The sequence below is a fragment of the Strix uralensis genome, chromosome 3 (genome assembly GCF_047716275.1).
Source record: "Strix uralensis isolate ZFMK-TIS-50842 chromosome 3, bStrUra1, whole genome shotgun sequence".
In the NCBI taxonomy this organism is placed as follows: domain Eukaryota; kingdom Metazoa; phylum Chordata; class Aves; order Strigiformes; family Strigidae; genus Strix; species Strix uralensis.
Window position 1 is genome coordinate 62,955,560 of NC_133974.1, and position 16,022 is coordinate 62,971,581.

At 37.3% G+C, this 16,022-nt stretch overlaps 1 protein-coding gene across 1 annotated transcript in view; it reads left to right on the plus strand.

Moving 5' to 3' along the window:
* Window positions 1-16,022, plus strand: part of ENPP3 (ectonucleotide pyrophosphatase/phosphodiesterase 3) — a 42,981-nt gene that overhangs the window by 6,032 nt on the left and 20,927 nt on the right. The window contains exons 3-13 of the mRNA XM_074862528.1: window positions 1,008-1,130; window positions 2,145-2,270; window positions 3,704-3,764; window positions 6,105-6,202; window positions 8,779-8,858; window positions 9,430-9,549; window positions 10,991-11,100; window positions 12,517-12,582; window positions 13,467-13,539; window positions 14,339-14,447; window positions 14,608-14,736. Of these exons, the coding sequence (XP_074718629.1) occupies window positions 1,008-1,130; window positions 2,145-2,270; window positions 3,704-3,764; window positions 6,105-6,202; window positions 8,779-8,858; window positions 9,430-9,549; window positions 10,991-11,100; window positions 12,517-12,582; window positions 13,467-13,539; window positions 14,339-14,447; window positions 14,608-14,736 (1,095 nt within the window). The remainder of the gene's footprint in view (window positions 1-1,007; window positions 1,131-2,144; window positions 2,271-3,703; window positions 3,765-6,104; window positions 6,203-8,778; window positions 8,859-9,429; window positions 9,550-10,990; window positions 11,101-12,516; window positions 12,583-13,466; window positions 13,540-14,338; window positions 14,448-14,607; window positions 14,737-16,022) is intronic.

Genomic DNA, 16,022 nt, shown 5'->3' on the forward strand with positions numbered 1-16,022 from the left:
CCAGAGTTCTCCCTTTGCCTTGCGCGAAGGTGTTAGAGCTGTGGTGAGGAAATACATATCTCCATTTCCAACACGCGACCCCCTCATTTGGACCCTGTTCTTTCTTTCGACCAAAACAACCAAACCTGCACATTTTTAAGGGACGTTGTAATGATTAAGTAGGAGAGGTATGGTCTGAGTTCTGAGTGCACTAATAAGCTTTATGGGCCCTGCTCAGCCCCACAGGGCTGCCCCCACCCTGCCCATGGCCCAGGACCTCATTTCATCCCCACGGGGCCATCAGCCCCTGTCCCAGCAATACCGCAGCAGGGCTGGTCTCCAGGTCCCCACAGCCCTGCCCTGCCTGGCCATAGGTCCTGCTGAGCCAGGACCACCCACAGACCAGCAGCCTGGCCTTGGCCTGCCCCTGTCCCCACGAGGTGCCCGGTTCCTGGAGTGGGGCTGCCCCCATGTCCCCCTGGCTGCCCTGCTCCTGGCTGGGGCAGTGGGATGGGCCCTGGCTGCCAGGCCCTGCCCAGCCACCCCTGGAGAGGCCCCTTGGCTCTGGGTGTCCAGCCCTGAGGGAGCCCCTGTCTCATGCAGCTCCCTGGCAGGTACATTTGGGAATGTCCAAAGTGGGAGTCACTCTTCATCTTGCATCCTGGACCCAGAAATGAGCAGGGGAGATGCCAGTTTCCCCCTCCTCATTCTGGGAGGATGGGACACCCAGGCATTGCCTCCCATGCCACTGGTCCTGGGGAGACCTGCTGCAGAAACAGCCCTGCCACAGGCTCTGGGCAAGCATGGCCCAAACAGCCACCAGGACCTTCAATGTCCAGAGGACTTCCTACAGCTTTTGTTTCACCTTCCTCACCCAATATGCTAGTGACCGCATGGGAAAATGACTAGGGAAATGGATTTGGGAAATTATTCAGCATATTTCTCCCTGCAGGCTGTGTCCGTGATTCATTTAACTGACCTGTCTGGGACAGGGTTATCCAAGCTCTCTTGCTGCCTTCTCCCTACAGTCAGCTGCAGACACAAGTGCAATGAGCTGTACAGGAATGAGGTGCCTGGCTGCCGGTGCGACAGCAGCTGCAAGGAGCGCCGGGACTGCTGCTGGGACTATGAGGACACCTGCGTGGAGCCAAGTATGTTCCCTTACAGGCAGTGCTCACTGGTTTCCATTTTATTGTGGGTTTGTTTTTTCAAGTGATAGTAATAGGAAAATGCTAAATTACTGTATTTACACAGATATACGGAAGTTACGTCCCGCTTTCTCATGGAGGGAAGGACGTGGCGGTCTCAAGTTGTCTACACTCAGATGGCTAGAGGGCCATAACTTGGTGACCTGGCAGGACACGAAATCTTCCTGTGTCTTTCTCAAATCAGATCCCTGTATTTTTGTTCCTCGTAGATTACCAAAGCATTTGCAGTGCAGATTTCATGGTCCAGATAAAGCTGTGGATTAGTGTGAGTGGAAATTGTAGGTTACCTTTGACAGGGGCCCCGAAACAATGCCACTGTGCTGGCATCTCTTACACTTTTAAAAATGAACGGGTGTTTCCCGGTCAGGTGCACTCTCCAGCCTCATGCAGCGCTCAGTGGGGCCTGGGGTTGGAGGAGTGCACTCCTCTCCAGGGGACCGGCCTGGCTCTGCATCGAGGCCAGACTCCTCTTCAGTTACTCTCTCTGCTCTCCCAGCAGCTGCTTGGATGTTTTTTCATCCTTATCGCTTTTTCTGCCCGCTTCAGCCCTTACATCTCTTTTTTTGCTGTCTGCAGGGAATCACGTACAAGAGCAGGAAACAGATCAGTTTCCTTCTCTTTCTCTTCTGTAGGAGAAATATGGGTTTGATTATTTTTTTTTAGATCTTCCTGGAAGAGTGGAAGGCATTGAACAGGGTGACTCTGGGGACACCCTTGTAAAATAAGCTATTCTATGCTCTGTTAACATTCAATAGCCGTAGAAATAGGCTTATGTTTTAAATGAAATCTTGAGTTTTCCCTTCAGACAAAAGTTCTAAAGCAACTCAGGCAGAATGTGTAAATTATAGTTTAACAAAAACTTTTTTTTTTCTTTACCCATTTGGGGTATTTCCACACAAAGGAGTTTACATAAGGTTCTGTGAACTGAATCACAATCTTTTTTCTTCCAATTTTCAGCCCGATCTTGGAGGTGCACTAATTTCCGTTGTGGTGAGACACGGATACCTGGAAGTTACTGTTCTTGTTCTGATGACTGCTTGCAGAAAAAAGACTGCTGTGTAAACTACAACAGTGTTTGCAAAGGTAAATCAAAAGTCAAAAAGATTTATATATAAATTGTCCTGTGAAATAAATAGATGGGCAAACATGTCAAATATAAAGGTAGATGCATTTGTTTCTCAAGATTAGAGTCTTGCAGTGACATTTTGGAAAATGAAGGTGTTTTGAGGTGAAGCTTTTGGTATTTTTACTGGGAAAAAGATGATTTCTGGAGAACAATGTGAATGTGTGTCATTCTTAAGAAAGACAGAATGTTTTGATTATTGCAGCAGTATACCAAATGTGGGGGTTTGGGCTTGTTTATTTTCTTTTTTTTTTTTTCAAAAATAGATGGAGACATGTTTTCTGCTTTAAACTTCATGCAATCCAAAGTACATATTGTAGTAATCAACCCTAATTTAAACTTTCCCATCCTTTTTATTAGAAATTAATTTTCAGCTTGGGTTCCTTATGTTTTACATATTTAGGAATATCTTTGTTCACAGCTGATTGTTTCATACACATGAAGAATAGCACTGGTAAAATTAGAATACAAGAATGATACCTAAGGAGTATACCGTGGCATAAAAAATGGTATCAGTCATCAGGATTCCTTTATATTGTGAGGTGGCAGAGATTTAAGGCAACTCTCGCAAAATTATATTTGTCACTTAAATGCAAATTAAAGCTAAAAGCAGGAGTTTGACTGGCTGCTAAATTGATTGAGCTGACGTAGTAAAGGTCACTGTATATCCCTGCCTTTGGCTGCTTGCTGGGAGGGAAGCTTTCTGTGGTGAACTGAAAACTTCAGCAGCCACTGCTTCTTCTCTTTTCTTCATATTTTTTCCTTTTTGGGTGTTTTCCTTCTTTCTTCTCTTATTGATCTCCCTTATTTCTTCCAAAGAGATGGGCAAACATTATCATAAATAAGTATAGCTGTGAAGCAGGTGGAGAATATTCAAAGGAGAACAGAAAGGATTACTTGAAAGTTGGAAAGCATGGTCAACAAGGAAAGATTAAAGGAGTTTGGCCTCTTTACAAAAAAAAAAAAAAAAAAAAAAAGGCTAAAGGGAGCCCTGGCAATCATCTCTGAATGTGTAAGTGGTATCTGCAAACAAAGAAGGCAGTAATCCAGTGTGGACAGGACACAACTTAAATGTTTTCTATTTAAAACCAGATAAAACTTAGGCTAATCTTTCATAGTGATTTCTTCTCTGTTTTGTTTGTTTGCTTGTCTGTGTAGTATATGTGTTTTGTTTTTAACTTACAATTGTAAACATTAGCCCTTTCAGTGTTTGAGGGCCTAATAGGTTGCAATAAATGATTTCTACAGATATCTTTAGCCCTACATTTCTATAATTCTGTATTAAAGCAGGAAAAGTACCAAGAAGAGCTCTAAAAAGATCAACCGGGAAAATTCTTTGTTGTTTGTGTGGGGTTTTTTAACGTTGACTCAGTATTTTCTTCTGTCCTTATAGGTGAAATACCTTGGGTAGAAGAACCATGTATATCACTTGAAACTCCTCAGTGTCCAGCTGGGTAGGATAAAATAATTTTGTCTTCTTAGCAAACAAAATCATTGTGATGGTCAGAAATACTCCAGTGGCCTGAAGCAGGTCTTCATGAGCTTTTCATATTTACTGAGAATAAGGTTCCTGCCCTGAGGAATATTCTATAGAAGCAGTTTGTGGCTAGCAATGTTTTTGCTTTCTCAAAGCTTTGTCATTTTGATGCACATTCATTCATCATTTACAGTATAGAGCAGAGAACAGGAGTTCAAATCCATATTGAAAGTCTGTTTGCAAAGACCTGGAAAAATTGTTAAGAGTTATCTCAAGGTTCATGCATCATGAATTGTTCATAGTCCATTTTATGTTACCATGTTGCATCTGTGATAATTCAGATAAATCACCTTATGCAAGCTGTAGTAACTATTAGAATCTGTGACTGCAATTCTTTATCTAAGTAACAGGGGTTTTTTACTTGAATTATCTGTGGGAAGAAAGGTGTGTTAAAAAGGAAGCTATGAAAGTAGCTTATATATATCTACAAACACTGAAACACAGTGATACTGATGTCCACCTGTAGATAAGTTGCTACTTGTGCAGTATTGCAGAATCATAGGTAGAGGCTAGGCAGAAACACAGTTTAGAAGTTGTTCACAAAGAAAAATGGATTCTTTTCTGGTTCATTTATGGTATTTGTGACGTTATTATTCTATTTTACTGCCAATTTAGTTTAATTATAACAATAATACCTTTAGTATTGTGGCTTTTTCATGGGTCCCTGGATGCATCTCCCAACATAGGTATAAAAGCATACTTTTTAGGTTAACAACTTGCTGAGTTAACACTGTTTCGTAAGCTAAAGCTTGGAAACTAGTGGAGGAAGGCTTCTTTAAGTGCTGTAAACAGTGTTGCTATATAAAGGTCCATGTAATTTTGGATTCAAATCAGGAAGCTGTTTTATACAAACTGTTTTTATACAAACTGTTGATGCCAGTGTACTTCTGTGTTTTGGAAAGACTACTGTGAATGAGAAACAAACTGGGATAGTGATTACCACCTGATGTGAATATATGACTTTTTTTTTTAGTAGTTATTACTCAAAACATTACTCAAAAAAAATGGTTTGGAGTCAGTTATCAGTAACTGCATTTTATCAATAATTTTTTCCCACAATATTTTCCAGGCTTATGTAGTGAACCATTCCTATAAATTATAAATAGTTGGGTTTTTTTAGATACGACGTGTAGTGAAGCCTACTTCAAACTACATTTTAAATTTAATTGTGTGTTTACAATTTTTATGTTTCTTTATATGTTTCTAAGGAGACTGTGGAATGTATAATGATGGTTAATAAGAAGACTGCGTTTGCAGAACTAGATGACTTGATCCTACTGATTTGTCACTTGGAGCTATGAAAAAAGGTGCTATAGCACCAGCACTTTATAACTGCTAATGAATTTTTTCCTCATGAGTCCTTTTAGATTGGTTAAGAGAAAGCATGTTTAGTAACTTAGAAGTTTATTTTCACAGCTAGCACCTCCTAGTTAGAATTTTCATAGCAAGAATTTAAACACTGTTCTAGAGATCAGCTGCAGTTTGTGCCTGTTTTATCATACCTACTGTCTGAACTCAGATCTGAGGCTTTTATCCTTGTTTCTTTACATGAAGTCTTACCCTAAGCACATTAGCAGATGCTGCATTCCTTTTGTAGCATTGAGTTCAGTTGTCAGGGGCCTTGAGGTGAAGAAGTGTTCTCCAGCTCCATGAGAGCTGGGAAACTTGAAAGATGTAAACCACAAAGAACATGGACTGCTTAGTGATGTCTTCACAGAGGAAATGTGGTAAGGTAAGGGGGTTAGCACAAACCTGGCATTGCAAAGATGTTACGTTTCTCAGCACTGAGGCCAATTGACCCTAACTGCTTGCTGGGTGACTGCTGTACTTTTACAGTCCTTGTGCAGCTGCCCTGAAAGATTTTTTAAGATGCATTATGAGACGAGAGACAGAATTTAACCCATTACTATGTACAGAGGTACTTTGGCTGTTCTATACTCTGGGTTTGTATGTGGGTGCTAGCCTGCAGCGTTTGTATTTATTTGTATTTGTAATAAAACATTAACAAAACCCAATTTCTTTTTCTAGATTCTGTATATGCTGAATAGCTTGTGTTTTATTCCTCCAGTGTTTTTTTTCAGGATTGTGTATTTCCTCTCAGAATTAAACTATTACCTCATACTGTGATATTAATTCTGGGAAGTAAATGGAAATTCTGGATCCTGCTTTTAAAAGTAGAATTTATATTGTTAAAGATCTTAACAAGTCACCAACTCTTCAAACTCCTTTATGATGACAGACTCTCATTTTCTTGTAGGTTTGATCTGCCACCACTTATCCTTTTCTCAATGGATGGGTTTAGAGCAGAATACTTGCAAACTTGGAGTTCTTTGCTGCCAAATATTGAAAAACTCAGTAAGTTACTAAGAGTGCTTTGAGTATGTTCTTTAAAAGTCTACATGCAACCTCTCCAGTCCCTTTTGCTGCTGTCATGCATATGTGTTGCTCAGCAATAAGAAAATCACAAATCAGGTCTCCCTCATCAGTTGTGTATTTTCATTATTATATGTTCTACATTAATTCTTGTATTTGAGTGCACAGCAAACATGACTTCTTTTAACAAGGCCTCTAATAATGGTCAACAGTTTTTATTAAACAAATTGTTTGAAATATACATTCAAATACAGTTTAAGACTGAAAAAAAGTTTCAGAGAAGGATTTCCTGTATTCTCTGTACTCCATTGGAAAATTCTAGCTGATAAGGAGATCATCATTAAAGTATAATACAAAGAGAAAATGCATTGGGTTATTGGGAAATTTTCCTCAAAGATGCACTTTTCCAAGTCAGATATTTTAAGATATTAAAAGTTGCATATTTTAAAGTATGTCAGTGACTATTATTATATTAGACTTAAATGCAATGTAATTTACATATTGGTGTAATTTAATATATTGATATGATTGCAGTAAGGTTCAAGTAACAGTTTCCCAATATTTCTGAATATTGGGAGAAAGAGTAAGTTGAAGATTTTTAGCTTGTGCTGTAAAGGGCTGTAAAAAGTGGGACCCATTAGCATGCACTTCATTAAAATTTCCTGGATATTTTAGAGCTCGGATCTCAAGATATGTTGTACCTGGACAAAATGTCTGCATATTTATTAACTTCTTCTCAACAGTAATAGTCTAAATTAACAGTGTTTGTATCTGTTCTGAATATATCATATTCTGTTTCTATTGTGCTTATGTGAAAACTTCATATGAATGTTGCAAAATACTACATTTTACTGAATAGTTAACAATCTTGTTTGTGGATAATGAGGGTATCCTGAAGCCTGAACTTGAAGCAGTATGCAAACCTGACTTCCTGGGCAAATATTTTATTCTCTGACATCATTCTGATTTTGAAAGGAACTTGAGTCAGTAATCACGCATGCAGAAGTCAGTGTTCAGTTCCAGTCTTTTGAAATAGGTGAAACTGAAATGCCAAATTCTCAAAAGGCATGAAAACCATGCTACGTATGTGTTTCCACGAACTTTTAAACAAGAACAGACCTAATTCAGCATTACTCATATTTGTGGTCAATTTTAACAATGGCTTATGCACATTCATGCTTATACTTCTCAGAAATCTATAATGGAAAGGGAAATTCCTTTCTTTGCAAAAGAAAAAATGTAATGCTGATTTGTAGTATAAAATATTTCCTCTCTATTAATTCCATTAACCTAGGATTTTCAGTAGAGCTAATCAAGCTAGTTGTTATAGAATATGTACACTATGAATGTAGCTTCTTTACTGTTCAGGAGAAATCCATAAAGCATTATGCTGATTTTCTTATGTATTTGTCAATTATTCAGCCCTTCTTTAAACACTCTTTAAGTCTTTTTTTCTGTACCACACTGGAACAGTTTTGTAGAATAATTTCAGACTTTCATTTTTTAGTTGACGTTGCTTAGTTAAAATCAGTTTCTGTTCTTTGACTGAAACACTGTACATCAAAGAATAAAGTGTGAATCAAATAGTCTGGATACAGCTTAATACAGAACTGTTTCTCCACATGACTTAGATTACAAAATGACATTAAGGCATCTTCAGTCTTCCCACTAAGCTGGATACTAGAGTGTATTTAGCTATTATAGATGTTCAGGAGTGTTAAGTGCCTTAGATTGCTGAAAAGTGCTGCAATGTTTGGAGAGAAAGGTAGGGGTGGGATTCACTCCAGAGCAGGACACCTACATTTAGATATGTTCTTGGAGGTGTCTGCATGTGAGATATCTACATGCTTATTCATAGTCAGTGTGTTTATGGTTAGTACAGTCTATACAGTGCAATGCAAGAGCCTAGAGAGCAAGTCAACCAACAGACAGAGGGTGCCACTAGACAAATTGTTGCCTTAACCTATGTTTCTAGTATACTTTAGAGTGCTGTGGCATATCCTAGGTAGCCTTCAGCAGCTGTGTCAGGAGGACACACACATCTTGTGTCAAAACTGCCAACTTTCATGCAGGTGTCATGGATATCTGAGGGTATCTCAAATGACACCCAACTCCAGTGCTTAAGCAACTGAGTCCTTCCCATGCATCTGGTCATCAGACAGCTCTGCAGAATATCTTGCCTGGGCTGACTTGAAACTTCAGTCTCATTGTGTAACGTATACATCTAGTGCCATTTTGGATCTCAGAAGTATCTGAGACACTCATTTGGGTTGGCAGACAGGATGTAGGAGCAGCATCTTAAAGCCAGGCATTAAAGATGTCTCAGATGGCCGTAGGCAGCTGAAATGGGTGTCCAGGGTCCATTGACTGCAGTGGGACACTAGGCCTAGCTCACAAGGAGACACAGAATGTATGTGTCTTAATTTGGAGTCACGTTTCCCTTCTAATACCACAGCAACTGACTGTGGTGATTTTTTTCTATTTGTTTTTAAGAATGTTATTTCTCAATTAAAAAAAAATTATAAGCAAATGTATATTAATTCCATGATCTGTTGCAGAAACATGTGGCACACATTCAAAATACATGAGAGCTGTTTACCCCACAAAAACCTTTCCAAACCACTATACTATTGTCACAGTAAGTGAGAATTTGCTATTTTTCCTTTTCATTATCTGGATGACATAGAAATTATTTTGTGGTGCCAATCTTTTTGTGGGATGTGGGAACTCAAACTATAGGAGTAAAAGAGAGAGAGAGATGCTGAGACAGTACATGAAGGCATGATCTATGTGGCTATATATGTATGCTATCTGATTCTGACCTGTGAACTGGTTATTCCTGATCTTTGTCAGCCTAATTGGGTATGGATGGGTATGGGTGAGGACACAGCCTTTGATAAGAGTGTGTGTTAGGACTGGATTTGGCAGCTGATATACAGCCACACAGACATATATGGTACTTCATCTATAGCACATCAGGTTTTAACTGGTCTGGGGGGGAAAATAGGGAAACTCAAGGGAACTTGACAGGCACACTGAATTCATTGGCAGGAATCTGATCTGTGTGAGTTAAGAAAGCAGGTTCTGCTTCTGTGATAAAACAGCCCTAAAAATAATTGCAACACTGTAACAGCATGGATTGCAACATAGTTTAGGATCCATTTGATTTAAAGATTCAATGAGGTTTTTTGTTTCTTTTCATTTTGCAGGGATTGTATCCAGAATCTCATGGTATTATTGATAACAGCATGTATGATGTAGACTTGAATGCTCATTTCTCACTTTCGGGGACGGAAAAATTCAAACCTTCATGGTGGAAGGGGCAGCCAGTAGGTTTATTTCTCATCATGGTATTGCTTTACATCTAGAGTGTCTCGTGTGCCAAATTATAAAACAAAACAAAAAGAGAATAAAATGCAAAGCTGTGTGATATATTTGCAGTACATGCCAAATATCCCGTAGACTTCATATTATAGGCTGCCTACAAAACAGTTTGCTTTTTTATGGAAGTAGAAGAACTCTTAAAATGTTAAGTCTGAGACTTAAAAATTTCAGTTAAATGTGGCAGTTATTTAAAAAGACTTAAATATTTTGGCTAGTATTGGAATGGATCTCTTGCCACAGGAAGCCACACTAAATTTTTGATATGGTTTTGATATGATTGATATGGTTTTATTGTGAGGTATTTTTCTGTTTGGCTTTTGACAACTAGCTCAAAATAAAATCTGAAAATCTACTTCCAAATTATATCCATTTACAAATACACTTACAGTGTCCAGGCATATAAAAGCAAGGAAGAGAATAGCAAAGAGCTTGATTTCCAGCAAAACTGACACTTATATATAACATATGGCACATTTCATAAAAAACTCTCACCCTGATTGTACCTATGGTTATGATTAATAGTATTCATTTACTAGAAATATCAAGCTATAATAACAGTAAAAAATACACATGTAGCATATAGTATATCTACTTAATATACATTTATATATTTATTTACATGTGTGTGTGTATATGTATATGTCTGTGTAGTCATGTTTACAGTATACTCAAGTACTTAGGGTTTGGTGCTATTGTGTCATGAAGGATTTCATCAGGTTTGTAACAGAACCACTGCTGTGCTTTTTAAGATGAATAGAAATATGTCCCCTTATAATAAAGTCATATAACTAGAATACATATCTTAGAATAGAATAGACTATTTCAGTTGGAAGGGACGTCCAAGGATCATCTAGTCCATCTGCCTGACCAATTCAGGACTAACCAAATGTTATTAAGGGCATTATTCAAATGCCTCTTAAACACTGACAGGCTTGGGGCATTGTAGGAAGTCTGTTCTAGTGTCTGAGCACCCTCTCTGTAAAGAAATGTTTCCTAATATCCAGTTGGAACCTCCCCTGACACAGCTTTAAACCATTCTTGCATCTTCATGGTCCATTCGACTGGCATTTGCCACAGGAAAAAAAGATCTTGTACCTCTTGCCAATTATGGAAATACCTATATTATTTCTTTCTATGCTGAGAATACCCAATAAAAATGGCAATACCCTGGCTTCCATGCTAATTTTTCTTCAGAATATGTATGTAGAAAACAAACTTCAAATCAGCTATGGTCATTAGGCAACTGTATGATCTGTGAAAGAAGGAAGAGAAATGCATTCTTGCAGTCCATATTTCTGATCCAATTATGTATTTTTACTTTGGTGATCTGAGGTCATCCAGCTGTATGAATGCCATATAATCATTTGTTTGTATGTTTACCCATAGGTCTGGCTGACAGCAATGTATCAAAATCTGAAAGCAGGCACCTTCTTTTGGCCAGGCTCTGATGTTCCAATTAATGGAACATACCCCACGTTGTACCATGTATTCAACGGGTAAGTTTTTATAGGGCTTGTAGTAAATTCCTGTAAATTACTGCAAAAAATTCAAATTGCCATATGACAGTTGAAGGAAATTAAATATAAGATCTTTAAACAACAGTCTGAGAGATAAGTGCCATGTCACATTGTTCTGGTTTTGACATGGAACTACCAATAATAGTTGAAATTTTCAAAACCATTTAGGGGATTCACAATGAGAAAGTCAAAGGGTACTGTATATTCTGCTCTCCTAGACAGTTTTGAAAGCTTCAGCCAACTGCAAACCACTGATCTCCCACTAAGAAAGCATCCTATAACTGATTAGTAGCCACTGCTAAGCTATACCAATGATTACTGTATTTCCACACATAAAATCTACACATACTATATAGCATTTTTAAAAATACTTGTACTTGCAAATAAGCCTTCACATAACCTATACCCTAACATAATGAACACAAACTTGGAAGCCATGGCAAGAGACTCTAGGAGGCAGAAACTAATTGAAGAGAGGATACTGGAGAGGGAAGCTACTGAAGGAAGAGGGGCTCTAGATCAATTCCCTCTTGCTTGTGTTTGTGATAATGTGCACACTGCTGCTGAATCATAGTTCTGTATGTTTTGTTTAGTTAATTTACAGGTTACACATGTGAAAATATAGCAATTAACTTCATAGTATTTTTTTTTCCTTATGGAAGGCATTGATGCTAGTAATTATTTCTAAATTTTCATGATGATTTCAGTAAATCTCCCATGATTATTCACATTTACAAAGGTAATCTAAAGTAAATATGTAACTGTCAGTCTCTATAGATATAAAAGTTTTTGCAGTGATGTGTAGGATTGGTACTCAGAAAACACCCAAGTACCGTAGGTAACTAAAATAAAGCTTGTGCATGACTTTAGGGAAAAGCAAAGCTATTAATAGCTGAATTTCCTCCTAGGAGACAAAGCGTGACCTCACAAAGATTTTGCTAGGGACATTACTTGGTTTTAAAATATGGAAGTCCAAGGTTTATACATGCTAGAAAGAATAAAAATTATTCTGACTTGTACTTCAGGTTTATGTCCTAAACTTGAAATCTATTTTTTGCATGTAGTTATAATATATGAATACTCCCACCAACATCACATGCATGTATTTATTTATAAATATATGAGTACTCCCACCAGCATCACATGTTAGTGTTTGCAAAATCAGAATCTGTCTAATTTACCATTAGAAGTGAGTTACAATCAATCAAAAATGAGAATAATAAAACTGATTACTGGTACCTTGTTAAGATGCACCGTTCTCAAAATCCAAATCTGTGGCTTTACTATATGACTAGAGGGTGGACATTTTCTCTGTATCTTGGAATTAGAATGACTTATCAGAAAAGCCTTGCCTTGTTTACATATCTTTTGTGTATTTGTGTTTCTTTTTTTCAGTTCAGTTCCATATGAACAGAGAATTTCAGGAATATTGAAGTGGCTTGATTATACCAAATCTGAGAGGTAACACTTAGTAATATCTAGCTGGTTTGTGAGAGTATAGCTTAGAAAGATTTTAAGGCTTAGCAATTGAAATTTCTATTGGTGTTTGTGAAACATGGAATCTTTCTCACCATATCAAATGATAATTTGCTGAACTTAATTCTGTTCTGTAAGTATAGCTAATCATTTTCAGGATAAGACTGTAGACACAAAAGATGAAAAACTGAACATATAGCTGAATGGGATGTACTGTTGTATAAGTTTTCTTTTATTGTTGTGTATTTTTTCTTGGTGCATAGCCTAGAAGAAACATGGAACATTTAGTTTCTAGTCTAAGTGTATGGATGAAAGATTTTATATGAAAGATGTTGCACAAGAAAGGTTAAATACCTGAAAGTAATTGCAAGCAGTAACTCAGAATGAAAAGTAGAGGTCAGTACTGATTGTGGTGCTCAACTTTGTGACATGTAAACAAGTGAAATCTTTTATACAATAATTTGTTAACAAATTCCTAATATATTTGCATTTAGGAGATGCTCTCTAGAGCCTCACTGCTTAATCAGGAAGAGGTCTTTTAGGTGGTAGTTCCACTTACATCTCAAAAATGAACAGCTTGCTCTGCTGTCTGAGATCTTGAAGTTTTTCAGAGTGATTTCTGGATATCGATTAAAGACACTGGATACTGTTTCTGAAATTGTAACTTCAAATAGTCCATGTTGATTAATTACAAAACTCAGAGGAAGTTGAATTGTTACATTTGCTGTATGGATTTTTGTTAAGGGTTAAAGAAGTTATTTATAATTCTGTTTTAAGTTTCATTCATTTTTTTTGTAATGAAAATGTTCTTTTGAAATGCTGTCTCCAAATTCTCATAATATTCCATTCTTATTTATTTCTAATTCAAGGCCTGATTTCTACACTTTATATATTGAAGAACCAGATTCTTCTGGACATTCATTTGGACCAGTTAGTGGTGGTGTAAGTAGTTTTCATGTTTTTCTCAGACTAAATTGCACTAAAAATGGTGCTGCACTATGAACTTAACCAACTTTAACGTCCATGCACGCAAGACATTCAAGAGAGTGCAGCAGTTAGGGGAACAAAAGAGTGCAAGCGCTCAGGTGTGGAGTCCTCAGACTCAGTCAGGTATCGTCCTTACTGTCAGACTTCGAGGAAGACTGTAAGTCACCTGCTCCACCTAGGGAAGAGCCATCCTTTGCGAAGGGCTGCGGGGTGGGTTGTGCTGCATTTCTTCCATATTACTTCCGCGGTGGTCAGTGGTTTCCTGCAGGAAGTTTAAAGGGACTGTGTATATGAGAGAAGGGCACGGTGCCTTCTTGGATGCTACACTGGTCTTACAGGTAATACATGTGTGTAAATATTTTTGAAACATTGCTTGTTGTTAATACAATGACATTTTCATACTACAACAAAAAATGTATTTTATGTTATAAATCTGGCATTTTATATCAATTTTGGAGGAAGGAACAAATTTGATTTGAATGTGTTAATTTTTTTCTTTCAATAAACATTTAAAAGCTCAATTTTTCTAAGGTAGTAGAAAAAAGTTAATTGTGGGTCTTTTTTAAGTTGCATATTCTGCAGTAAAGTAGTGGAATTCTGCACGTACGTAGTCTAGTGGTGATGGAAAAAGAAAAGAAGCAATATTAAGAATCTGAGAGAAAAGCTCACTTTTTTTTCAGACTTTGATGATTACATTTAAGTGAGAACTTGAAATCAGAAAGAAAAATTCTAATGAAACTGATTTATCCCACAGGTAATCAAAGCCTTACAGGTAGCAGATCAAGCACTGGGGATGCTAATGGATGGACTTAAACAAAGAAACCTGCACAAATGTGTAAACCTCATTGTTTTAGCTGATCATGGTAATATATATAGTTATTTTTTCAATCTAAATTTTACTCAGTCATTGTTTTCTTCCTGTTTGTAATATGTGTGCTTACTAGTTTTAAACTGTTTTGTAATTCACTTTATCTTCCTTGCCATTATTTATAAAAAAACCCTTCTTTCTATATTGTCCTTTAGGAATGGAGATGACCTACTGCAGACAGTTAGAATATATGACTAATTACTTCAAACAGATTGATTTCTACATATATGCTGGGCCTGCAGCTCGCATTCGAGCGAGAAATGTTCCCAAGGACTATTTTGCTTGTAAGTGTGGACCATAAATAAATAAATAAATAAGGAAAATGAATAATCAGTAGTAATCAGCAGAGTGAACAGCTTTCTGTTTCACTTAACCTGTCTTAAACATCCATGGAAGTTGTCTGGGTTTTTTTTACAAGAACCCCCTTACATGAAATTGAAGGTTAGAAGAGCTTGTTGCAGACTCTGATTTGCATTTTCTTGGCATGTGGAAAGATGAAGTAAAGACGGTTTTATTGTTTTGAGCTGGAACTTCAGGTCTTTTGTGAAGTGCATTGCTCTTCACAGATTTCTTGTGCAACATTGACAGAGTCAGCCTTTTTGAAGCAGTGACTAACTGTGTACAAAGTTACAGAATCTGAATTCCACACAATGGGAACTAAGCCCTGGTTGAACCCTTTAGCTAGTATCACAGAAGAACACAAAGTTGAAACCATGTGAGCTGGCTCCAACTCAGGATACCATGCTACCAGACTGAAAAAAAAAAAACCCAAAACTTTCTGTATCAGGGAAAAGAATGGAGAGAGGTAAAACCATGGAAGTGCTCTATTTAGTGAGTTTATAGAATTCATAAAACATTCTAAAAGGCATAATTCTTGCAAATCTCAAATAAAAACTGGGATCCCGTTGTACTTCTTATTTATCTTTTTTAATTGTATTTATATTTGTAGGCACAATATTTATACAACATAAAGCAGATTTTGATTGGTTTAAGTAGAAGACAGTCTAACTCAGGAGAAAAGAAATAAGCAGAGGAGAGAATAATAATGTTTTGTATATGTCTTAATCTCAGTATAATTGTTGACTCATTTCCTCTAATGGTCTTTCTTTTTCTGAAGGAATTTTCCTTCTGTAAGGTGCTCAGATTTGATTTTTAAAAAGCTAGTGTCGAAAGGTTAAAGTCACTCTTTGAAAATGTGGAAGATCTAAATGTATTTAGCCAGACTGGATTTTTTTCTGTGACTGCTGCTGGAAGTGGAATACAAGTGCTCCAGGTCCAGTTCAATATAAAAAAAGGTTATACTTCAAACAGAGGTTAGGTGGGAGAAGAAAATATGGTTCTGATGATGTGTCAGCTTTAGGTATAGGCAGTCATCACCATGGCATTTTTCTGCAGTCTGTCTTGATGTACCCAAAGTGCTAGGTACTTCCACAAGCTAACACATTTACAGACAGTCACCCTTGGAAACATAACATTCCTACCCGTGGAAGGTTATGGTTACCATAACCTTCATGGACTAATAAAGAAATTCAATTTTACAGGCAAAAAACATGTTGAAATTTTTCTCGAG